The 12,358-nt window shown below is 42.1% G+C and overlaps 1 protein-coding gene across 4 annotated transcripts in view; it reads left to right on the forward strand.

Annotated features, from left to right (window-relative positions):
• The window catches only part of PTPRM (protein tyrosine phosphatase receptor type M), a 660,428-nt gene that overhangs the window by 234,961 nt on the left and 413,109 nt on the right, over positions 1-12,358 (forward strand). For all 4 annotated transcript variants that reach the window (XM_070361479.1, XM_070361481.1, XM_070361480.1 and 1 more), the window contains exon 3: positions 10,202-10,473. In XM_070361479.1, coding sequence (XP_070217580.1) covers positions 10,202-10,473 — 272 coding nt within the window. The remainder of the gene's footprint in view (positions 1-10,201; positions 10,474-12,358) is intronic.

Consider the following 12,358-nt stretch of genomic DNA (forward strand, 5'->3'; position numbering starts at 1 on the left):
AATTCTCTGTGCTATGTATATAGTAGATCTTGGTTGATTATTTTATATTAATATATAGGAGTATGTATCTGTTAATTCTACTTTATCCCTCCATTCTTTCCCCTTCATTAACCTTAAATTTGTTTTCTAGTCTGTGAATCTATGTCTGTTTTGTAAATAAGTTCATTTATATCATTTTTTTAGGTTCTATATATAAGTGATATCCATATGATTTTTGTCTTTCTTTGTCTAATTTATTTCCCTTAGTATGATAATTCCTTGGTCCATCCCTGTTGCTGTAAATGGTATTATTTCATTCTTTTTATGGCTGAATAATATTCCATTATGGTAAAGAATCTGCCTGCCAGCACAGGAGTCTCTGGAGCGTGGGTTCAGGGATCAGTCCCTGGGTCGGGAAGATCTCCTGGAGGAGGAAATAGCAACCCACTCCAGTATTCTTGCCTAGGAAATCCCATGGACAGAGGAGCCTGATGGGCTGCAGTCTGTGGTGTCACAAAGAATCAGACACGACTTAGTGAATGGGCATGTATGCACACAGTATGCCATTATATAGATAGATAGAATGTCCCCCACTTCTTTATCCAGTCATCTGTAAATGGACATTTAGGTTGCCTCCCTGTCCTGACTATTGTAAATAGCTGAGCTGTGCTTATTGTTAATTTCATAACACTTATGTTGATGTGAAATTCCCTTGAGGAGCACAGACTGCCTTTTACTGGCCAGCATGACTTGCAAGGAGGCCAGGTCACGTGAGTCCCCAGTTTCCCTCCTGCTGAGAGCACAGGCTAGACTCTATAGGAGGGAAGAGATCGTGCAGTTGGAGAGTGTACTTGAGCCTCCTTGTGGGCTGGTGTTGCTCCTCTGCCATCTTACTGTATTTTCACCAGCACTTTAGGAGAGTGGCAAAAATCAGTGCAAGTCACAGATGTTCTTCCTGCTCAGTAATTATTGAGAATCCATCAGAAAGGCAAGAAGAGAGAGGGCAAAAATAGAAAGGGAGAGAGGACATTTGGATGAAGGGAGAATTTTTTTGTTAGAAGTTTTCTTCTCTAGTGGTTGCAAAACACATATTTCATACGTGTGCTCAGGTGACATTTTTGAGAGGAGCACAAAAGAGCCTGTGCCCCAGGAAGGAGGCTTGACAGCTGGTCTGCAGGACAGGAGAGTGGTTGTGGCGAGAGCAGTTTCATCAGGCTGAAGTGGGTGCTAATAAGTGTTTCTACAGTGCTGGTGGCACCTCCCCGCAGCGGTTTTGTTCTCTTTGAGATTTGCTCCTGAGTTCATTTATTTCTCTGCAGGCTTCACTTTCCCTATTTCACAAGGTTTCCCATCAGAAAAGACATATTCTTTAGGACCATTTTAGTACCGGCTGAGGGAGACAGGGGAGGGATGTAGTATTTTGTTGTTTAAAGGATGAGATCAAATTTAGAATTACAAATTGACAAGAAAAGGCTTTCTTAACTGAGCAGGCAGAGCTCAGTTTTAGATTGTCTCAGGGGGCTATTTCCGTAAGGCCTTAAAAGCAGTCATGGGCTCTGAAATCCATGTGGGTTATGGCCATGACTTATTCATGTTGCAAAATGAAATCGGGTAGAATAGGAAATTTGAGTATAATGACCAGACACATGCTATAGGGCAGCATACATGCGTGATGCTGTGAGCGCGCGCACACACACACACACATTCAGACGCACATATAGTCAACACAAAACTCTCATGAAAAAGGGCATCATATCAACTTAAAAAAAATGGTCACAACCCAAAAGTTGAGAGTTGTATTTTACATGGTGGGAATTGTTAAGACTTCAAGCGTGAGAGACAGCATCTCAAGTAATGTAGAGAGAACTCTGAGGAGGAGGCAAGGGGAGGAGCCAGGTTATATAGAAGGTTTGCAACAAAGGGCAGGTCGTCTGAACATCAAAAGAGTATTACGAATTAAGGAAAACTAGACATCCCAAGTTAAGGAATTTAGCACTTTTCTATGTATGGGAAGATGCAAGAGTCTGGGCTGGCTGAAGTCATTCCTTTTATAGGCATTTTAGCTATTCTGCGTCAGTATCCTGTGTTTTCACATCCTGAGCTCCTTTGGGGCTTACCGTAGGGAGTGGCTGAAGCCTGATGACTGCTAGATCGCAGGTATTGTTCTCTTTCCTGGATGCCCTGAGGCTCACACTGGAAGGCTGCAATCACTGATGCCTGTGACATCCTTGTTTACTGATACGGCAGGAAATACTCCATCTCTCAAGTTATCAGATGCTGCTTCTCTGTCAGCCAAGGTTTTGAATAGCACACTCTTCCTAACACATTTGTCCTGTGCACCGAGTTTCTCGAATTTTGCAGAAGAATCCCTGCAGTTTCCTCAGTCTTTAAAAATCTAGAGCCTGGAACACCAGTGCAGATTTTAATGATGGGGTAGAAGGGAGTAACTAATTATATGTCATTATTGCCTCCATCACCAACAATGATGGAAGATAGACTAATCACACGCATGTGCCAATGGGTATGATTAAGCTGAATTTAATTCACCCAAAGAGTTGAGAATACGAACATCACATGTTCTCAGAACAAAGTTTTCCTTTTCAGAGAAACCAAAATAATGATTCTTAAAGACCTGCCGAGCTGCCTGGTGAGACAGCCCCTTTTGAAGCTAACTCCATTCCGTAGAGATCTTTCTTTCCATTTGCCCTGCAACATTATACTCTCTCATTTCTGTACTTGTGACTTAAGGGTGTTTTTTTATTTGAACACAAACAGAATTTTGATGTTAATTTGAATCTTGATTTCTTTTATTTATTTTCCCAGGTTGGGCATTTTTGTAGGGTAAAAGATTGTCGTAAGGACATACCGACAAAGGGGATCCAATGACTCTTTGAAAATGCATTTTATCACAGTCCAAACATTGAAGTAGAGGTTGAAAATTAAATATTCAACCATATAGGGGCATTGTTAAAAACAGACTTAATAGTCTAGAATGTGAATGCTTTGAAGTCTTTAACATCAGTTTGTGAGTTGACTTTACTTCTATAATAGGCAGGTGATACATTCAGACAATTAAAAGGCACCTGTTCCTCTGACCTGCCATCCCTTTAGGCACAACTGGGACTTTACTCCAGGAGTCCAGAGTTGCTAGAAGATGTTAAACATAAATGTTCACACTTTCTTCTGCACACTCACCATATAACACTAGGGCAGGAAGTACTAGTGTTAGCTGAAGTGTAGTCTTCTAAACTTGATGGGCTTCCCTGGTGGCTCAGCAGTAAAGAATCTGCCTGTAATGCAGGAGACCCCAGTTCGATTCTTGGGTCAGGAAGATCCCTTGGAGGAAGAAATGGCTACCCTCTCCAGTATTCCTGCCAGAAGAATCCCGTCAACAGAGGAACCCAGTGGGATACAGTCCATAGGGTTGCAAAGAGTTGGACACGGCTTAACGACTCAACAACAGACTTGAAGCCACATCATAATTCCTCATGACCACATACAAAAGTAAAGGTTTCCTTCCCAAAGCTTAAACATAGGGGCAAGATTGATTGAGTTGAAAATTTTCTAAAATTTCAGTAATAATGTTCCTCTCCTTTGAAGAAAGGGAACTTAAACGTTACCATTTTAGGTGAAAAATGATAGCACCAGTTGGGTTTTGGACAGGCAGGTGGAAATATGTCGAGCTAAATGCTGAAGACTTGAAGACGATTTAGAGAAGCCTGGCATTAGAAGGTCTAAAGTACACAATAAACGTGATGATAATTGTCAGTAACTCTTGGGCTTGTGTTATATGGCAAACACTGTCCAAAGTGCCTTTATATGTGTTAATCGTTATTTGTGAGGGCTACATAGATGTAGCAGTTGAGCGACTCTGGAGGAAGAAAACAGGGACTTCTCAGCAGACAGCACCCCAGGGAACAGGTACTCAATAAAGAGAGACTTTTTCTTTTAAAATTAGTATTAGAGACAGAGAAATACCATGTGATGTCACTTGTATGTGGAATCTAAAAAATACAACTAGTGAGTGTAATAAAAAAAGAAGCAGATGGAGAACATGGAGAACAGATGGAGAGAACAAACTGGTGTTACCATTAAGGAGAGAAAAAGGTTAAGGGTAGGACTTTGCTTGTGGTCCAGTGGTTAAAGCTCCACGCTTCCAATGCAGGAGTCATAGGTTCAAGCCCTGGTTGGGGAACTAAGATCCAACTTTGCCTATAGACAAAGGCAAAAATAAATAAATAGTTTAACTTTTTTTAAAAAAGTAAAGGAAGAAGAGGCAATACTGTGTAGGGGATTAAGAGGTACAAATTCTTAGATATAAAATAAGCTAAAAGGTTATGTTGTACTACATGAGGAATAGTATTTTACAGTATCTATAAATGGAGTGAAACATTTAAAACTGAGTCACACTATGGTACACCTGTAATTTATATGACACTGTACAGCAGCTGTACTTCAATAAAAAGAATAATATGTGTGGATGAGCTACTCGGGTAGTTTCTGGACTGTTTAGAGGTGGAAGACCTTTGCCTGTGACCGTGGGGACAGTCCAGACCCAGAGGGTGGAAGGAAGTTAGGAAGGAAGATGGTCCAGGTCGAGCAGGAGCTTAGACCAACGTCACACACCTGTCCTTGGAAACCCTCGGCCTAACTGCACAAAACTGCACTTCAAAAGTGCTAGATCTTGTAAGAAAAACAGCGCTGACCATTCAAATCTATGCATCTTTGTATAACTGATAGCAACAGTTTGTTGTTGTTGTTCAGTTGCTAAGTCATGTCTGATTCTTTGTGACCCTGTAGACTATAGCCCACCAGGCTTCTCTGTCCACAGGATTCTCCAAGCATGAATACTAGAGTGGGTTGCCATTTCCTTCTCCAGCGGATCTTTCCAAACCAGGGGTCAAACCCGCATCTCCTTAACTCTAGAATCCGTCCTTTGCCCTGTGCTAAGGACTCTCTCATCCTCCTCCTCACTAGAGGGGGCCCAGGGAGTCACTCCTTTCAGCTGGAGACCGCTTTATGCCAACTGAAACATAGGATCTCGGGCTTGTCTGAACTCAGGAGGGGAGCAGAACCTTTGCGGCTTTTTCATCTAGGCTCGCAGTTTCCCAGGCAGCTTAACAGAGTAGAAAGAGGAATAGCTCCAAAGAGCCACCGAACTTCATGTTGCTTTTGACCCTAAGCGAAGATATTTCTGCAGGAGTTTTAGCTTTGTCGAATGGGCATCACATTGCCCTTTACTGAAGAGAAAAATTGCTGTTGATCACTCTAAAACCTTCAGTTCAGTTCAGTCGCTCAGTTGTGTCTGACTCTTTGCGACCCCATGAATTGCAGCACGCCAGGCCTCCCTGTCCATCACCAACTCCCGGAGTTCACCCAGACTCATGTCCATCGAGTCAGTGATGCCATCCAGCCATCTGCACTTGAGCTGAAGGGACTCTGCTGTTCTATAGATGTCACGCCCCTGTTTGCTAATCCTATTAGCTAATTTGCATTGCAGCAACATGCCATGTAACATGACATTCTGGCTCAAAAAGGGAAAAAAAGAGAAAGTATACAAGTCAGGAGGACTTCCCTGGTGGCTCAGAAGGTAAAGAATCTGCCTGCAATGCAGGAGACCCAGGTTCCACCCCTGGGTCAGGAAGATCCCCTGGAAAAGGGAATGGCAACCCACTCCAGTATTTTTGCCTGGAGAATTCCGAGTACAGAGGGGCCTGGAGGTCTGCAGTCCGTGGGGTTACAAAGAGTAGGACACGACTGAAGTGACTCAACACACACATGTAAGTCAGGATCATTTACGTACCTGCAGTTCATAACACCTGAATTTCATCTTGACCTCAAGATAAAAATATTTCTATACTTTAGACCACCTAAGAAGCTGACAGAGCATTCTGCGCTGGGATGAAGCTGAATGGGGTCAGTATTGAAGGACAGGCTGTGTAGTGGGAAAAATGGTGTCTTAGGGAACTCCAGTGATTCCTGAACAACTACAGTAGGAAGTTACTCAGTTTATCCCAACCTGTGTAAAGAGACCCTTCATCCAAGCGTCCAGATCCAACCTCCCCAGATACAGGAGACCTTGCCCTTGTATGCGCATCAACGCGTTTACCACCTCTGGTCACCACATGAAAGTGATGGAAACACTCCAAGAAATAATATTCTTTTTTTTTTGGATGTTTTGTTTTGTGCATTTTCTTTATATATTTTTAAAGTTTTCTTTCCTTTTGGCTGCACTGGGTCTTAGCTGATGCACGCAGGCTTCCTCTAGGTGCCGTGAGTGGGCTTCTCTTGTTGTAGAGCATAGGTTCTAGGGTGAGTGCCCGTGAGTAGTTATTGCTCCGCAGCATGTGGAATCTTCTTGGACCTGGGATTTAACCTGTATCCCCTGCAATGGCAGGGGGATTCTTTAGCACTGGACCACCAAGGAAGTCCAGAAATAATATTCTTGACAATGTGATGATACTAAAGGTTTTGGTGTTTCAGAGTCGGCTTCAAGTCTATGTCACACCTTGGCCTCATCAGTGGGAACATTCGACATTGTAACTATGTTGCCAATGCCACAGCCCCAAATGACAGAATGTGGAATCAATTTTCTTATTTTACTAAAAGCAACAGAGTACAGTTTTTAAGTCTTGTTGTAAATACCATAGCCAGCTATAAGTTTGTGATGGGGTTGGTCAACCCTGCATCTCTTGAAGAGACCCCCCCCCATTTTGTAGAATATAGCTAACCCCAATCATTTCGGTCACATTCTCTTCCACACATTCAGTCTCTCTGTCCCCATCTCTTTCTTAAACCACGTTTGCTGTTCTTCCTTATTACTGAAATATATGTTCCCTAACCCCTCCCTTGTGGCTCAGCTTTCATATTTCCAGGTACATAACATTCATCTCTTGAAAAATTGCTGTATTTTCAAATAGCGCTTGTAATTTTCCTTCACTGTCGTGAAGGGGTTTGTTTTCTCCATATGTGCTCGCATGGCACAGGAGGAAACCTGGGGTTATTGGAGTGTAGCGAGATGAGTAATGGGATGGAAACTCAGAGGCTTTAAGTTCGGGGTTTGCCACTGACTCATCCTTAAACCTGGATAAGATGCTTCCTGGTCTCTCTGTGATGAAGTTCCTGTTTTTCTTGAATGGCATTAGCAAGAGCTCATCTAAGAAAGCGGTCTTGAGAGCTAACAACTAGATGCAAACATTCTGTAATATTGATCGCTTAATAATAGCCTATTAATTTTTAAAGGATATATCTACATTTTATTTTAGTTCTCCTAATAATTCTCTGAGAAAGGTAGTCTCATTTTGCTGTTCTGCTGTTTAAGAAACCACAGCATGTAGATGAGAGAAAAATTCTGCACCTTTTCTAGGATTGTGTATGTATGTTTATAGATATATGTGAGCGTTTACTAAAATATATTGGGTTGGCCAAAAAGTTGTTCAGGTTTTTCTATAAGATGTAATGGAAAAGCCCCAAAAAACTTTCTGGCCAACCCTATACCCACAAGCATTCGTACATGTAAATTGAAAATTATGGTTCACAGTGATGGAAATTTTTAAAGGAACAGTCAACTGAGGGTAATAGTCGTTTTCCACGGTGGAAACGTCCAACCACCCTGAGCAGTATTTTTTTTTCACTTTGATTCTCCAAATTTACTTGTTCTTCCCTCTGAGAATTTCAATACATTTTCCCCTCTCTGCTAAAGAAGACTTGTGATGACCAGTTTTCCCTTTTATCTTAGAAGATTTTATCTTACGCATTGTGATATATAAAATTCCTGTCATTATTATAGTTGCCATTTCTTGAACCTTTCAAGTGACCTTTCCTAAGATCAGGGTGCCTGGGAAGCTTGCATCAATATGGAAACTCTTGGTCACTAATGGGTGGGTTAGTACCCTGGATGAGAAGATAAAAGGAGTTACAGAGACTTCTGTGAATGACCATCCTCCCTGGGCACAACCGCTGACCAGACTTCATCACCCTCCCCACCTCTGGGCAAGGAGCCAGTTGTGCCAGCAGTGGGGGAGGAGCAGTGGTGCTGAGCTGCAAGAAAATCATCCTGTATTGACGACAAAGAACATCATCTTGTCTATACAGTTTCTAAGGTTCCTCAAACCAGACCGGCCTGTTCCCTTTCTCTAGATTATATGGAAATTTTAGTGGTGGTACCATGATAGAATCGTGCTGTCTAGAGATGGTGGAGAAATTCAAAATCTGCACAGCCCGATATGGCAGCACCTGGCCCCACGTAGCTGTTGAGTACTTGAAGTGTGGGTCGTGTGGCTGAGGACCTAAACTTCCAGTGTTATAGAATTTTTTTTATCCAGGTGCTGAGTGCTTTTTTAAAAATGTAAATTTATTTATTTTAATTGGAGGCTAATTACTTTACAATATTGTATTGGTTTTGCCATACATCAACATGAATCCACCACGGGTGTACATGTGTTCCCCATCCTGAACCCCCCTCCTACCTCCCTCCCCATACCATCCTTCTGGGTCATCCCAGTGCACCAGCCCCGAGCATCCTGTATCATGCATCACACCTGGGCTGGCAATTCATTTCATATATGATATTATACATGTTTTTTTATTTATCTTTTTGAAATTGAAGTACAGTCAATTTGCAATGACTCTTGAGAGTCCCTTGGACTGCAAGGAGATCCAACCAGTCCATTCTGAAGGACATCAGCCCTGGGATTTCTTTGGAAGGACTGATGCTAAAGCCGAAACTCCCGTACTTTGGCCACCTCATGCGAAGAGTTGACTCATTGGAAAAGACTCCGATGCTGGGAGGGATTGGGGGCAGGAGGAGAAGGGGAACACAGAGGATGAGATGGCTGGATGGCATCACTGACTTGATGGACGTGAGTCTGCGTGAACTCCGGGAGTTGGTGATGGACAGGGAGGCCTGGCGTGCTGTGATTCATGGGGTCGCAAAGAGTCGGACACGACTGAGCGACTGAACTGAATGTTGTGTTACGGAGAAGGCGATGGCCCCTCACTCAGTACTCTTGCCTGGAAAATCCCATGGATGGAGGATCCTGGTAGGCCACGGTCCATGGTGTCGCAAAGAGTCGGATACGACTGAGCGACTTCACTTTCACTTTTCACTTTCATGCATTGGAGAAGGAAACGGCAACCCACTCCAGTGTTCTTGTCTGGAGATTCCCAGGGACGGGGGAGCCTGGTGGGCTGCCATCTATGGGGTCGCACAGAGTCGGATACGACTGAAGTGACTTAGCAGCAGCAGCAATGTTGTATTAATTTCTGTTGTATAGCAAAGAAAATCAGATATATATACATATATATATATATACACACATATTCTTTTTTACATTTTTTCCCATTATGATTTATCTCAGGATATTTAATACCATTCCCTATGATGTACAGTAGTACCTTGTTATCCATTCTATATGTAATACCTTGCATGTACCTACCCCAAGCTCCCAAATATTCCTTCCCTGTTGTTTGGTCGCTAAGTTGTGTCTGACTCTTTGAGACCCCATGAACTGCAGCATGCCAGGCTTCCCTGTCCTTCTCTATCTCCCAGAGTTTGCTCAAACTAATGTCCATTGAATCCATTCCTTCCCCACATTATCCAGCAATTTGACTCCTGGGCATATATCTGGACAAAACTATAATTCAAAAAGATACACACACCCTTATGTTTATAGCAGCACTATTCACAATAGCCAAGACATCAATGTCCATTGACAGTGAATAGATAAAGAAGATGTGATATGTACAGACACACACACAATGTAATACTACTCAGCCATAGAGCAAAATAATCCCATTTGCAGGACCATGAATGCAACTAGAGATTATCATACTAAGTGAAGTATGTCAGAGAGAGAAAGACAAGTATCAGATAATATCACTTATATATGGAATCTTAAATATGACTCAACATTACAGATTTTTAATTAATTTCTTAAAAAAACTACATGTGGCTAGTGACCATCAGATTGAACAGTACAGAGAAAACCATGCATGTTCCTTAGGAGACTAATCACAGTGACATCAAGGGGCTTTGCCATCCACTCATCTTGAGAACACTTTGGGGGTAAAAAGAGGTGAAAGAGAGAGGACTTTGAAAGCCAAGGTCAAGTGTATAGAATTGCAGTGTTGACCCATGGACATGTTGATGGCTTCTCAGAAATGACCAGGAAGTAGTTTTTCATATTGTGACCCTCCTTTGATTTTTTTTTTTTTTTTGCAGGCTCCTTCATGTTGGTGAACACATCCGGGAGACCCGAGGGACAGAGAGCCCACCTCCTCCTACCTCAGCTGAAGGAGAATGACACCCACTGCATTGACTTTCACTACTTTGTGTCTAGCAAGAGTAATTCTGCCCCTGGGTCACTCAATGTCTACGTGAAGGTCAATAATGGGCCTTTGGGGAGCCCTATCTGGAATATATCTGGAGACCCTAACCGTACATGGAACAGGGCAGAACTGGCCATCAGTACCTTCTGGCCTAACTTTTATCAGGTATGCCCTTTATTTTTCATTTCCTGTTTTGTAATATCCTCTAACTTCTGAAAATATAAATCATTTTTCTATTAGTCTAATTGGAGAATGGGTAAGAAGCATTGGTATTTTTAGACCAAAGTAAAGAAAGTTTGTGCTCTTGGATAGGGAATATATTAAAGCTTTGTTGTACATTACCTTGAGAAATGAGTAAAAAGCTAAAAAGTTAAACTTGTTTTGTATATATCAAGTTAAGAAAATAGAAAGTCATCTGTAGCAGGGCAGGAAGTACTGTTTGTAAGGATGTTTAACTTTCTGTGTTGTGTGTGTGTGTTCAGTGCTCAACTGTGTCTGACTCTCTGCGACCCCATGGACTGTAGCCCACCAGGCTCTTCTATCCATGGCATTCTCCAGGCATGAATATGGGAGTGGGTTGCCATTTCCTCCTTCAGGGGATATTCCCGGACCATGGATCGAACCCACTTCTCCTGCATCTTCTGCCTTGGCAGGTGGATTCTTTACCACTGCACCACCTGGGAAGCCAGCAGTACACATGTAAATTGCTAAAATCCTTTCGGCGTGCACTTGGGCAATACATTTTAGAAGTGTTAAAAAATTAGATAAGTCTAATTTTAGCAATCTACTATTAGGAATTCATCTTAAGGAAATAATGAAGACCGGTTGCAACTAATTAGCTACAAGTATATTCATGGCAGTATGTTTACAATAATGAAAAATCAGAGACAGTATTACATTTCTAACAATAGAGGATGAGTTAATGTATGCCACCTCAATACAAAAAGTCATTTTGCAACCATTAAGAATAACATTACAAAAGATCATTTAGTAATATATATAAGCTTATGTTCTTAAGTGGATTAAACTGGTATAAAATCATAAAGCATCATTTTGGATTCAATTTTAAATTAAATACATATGTATTAATACATAAATATGTATATATAATTGGCCTTCCCTGTTGGCTTAGATGGTAAAAGAATCTGCCTGCAATTCAGGACAGCCAGGTTCGATCCCTGGGTCAGGAAGATTCCCTGGAGAAAGGAATTTCAACCCACTCCAGTATTCTTGCCTGAAAACTCCCATGGGCAGAGGAGTCTGGCGGGCTACAGTCCATGGGGTCACAAGGGTCAGACACCACTGAGTGACTAACACTTTCACTTTACACATACATAATTAAACTATATGGTGAAATAAATAAATGAAAAAGTAATATAGCCCCAGCTAGTGACTTAAGTTTTTCTTTCCTTCAGATGTCATATCCTAAATTTTGCACAATGCCCATGTGCTATTTTTATGTATAAAACAAAAAAGAGTAAACAGTAATTTTTCCTCCAGAGGAAAATGCTCTACTTACTGCATATGCTTCTTTTTTATAAATGTATTGATAACCTGTCAGGGGCATAATTAAAAAGTATGGCCTTTAGGACAAAGTTTCTTCTTTTGTTGGATTAAAATGGAAGCAAAGGAAGTGGGTTTGGCTAAGGTAGGTGTCAGGAGGGTCTATGTGATGGATGAAGCTAAGGGGCTGAGTGTTTTGAGAAACTCCTTTTGAAGGAGACCTTCCTACAGTAGCACTCGTGGTTAAGAACCCACTTGCCAGTGCAGGAGACAACAGGAGACATGGGTTCATTCCCTAGGTCGGGACAATCCCTCGGAGCAGGAAATGGCAACCCATCTCAGTATTGCCTGGAAAATCCCATAAACAGAGGAAGCTGGTGGGCTCCGGTCCATGGGGTTGCACAGATGACTGAGCACACACGCCAAATCTCACAGTAGAGAAGGCCCGGCAGGTGCCCATCTGGAACCTGCGTGACAGCCTTCCTTAGTCTGCTTGGCCTCAAGACAAGATCAGAAGGAGCATCCTGCTTATCTCTGCCCTAATCTT

Source organism: Bos mutus, chromosome 24 (genome assembly GCF_027580195.1).
Source record: "Bos mutus isolate GX-2022 chromosome 24, NWIPB_WYAK_1.1, whole genome shotgun sequence".
Taxonomy (NCBI): domain Eukaryota; kingdom Metazoa; phylum Chordata; class Mammalia; order Artiodactyla; family Bovidae; genus Bos; species Bos mutus.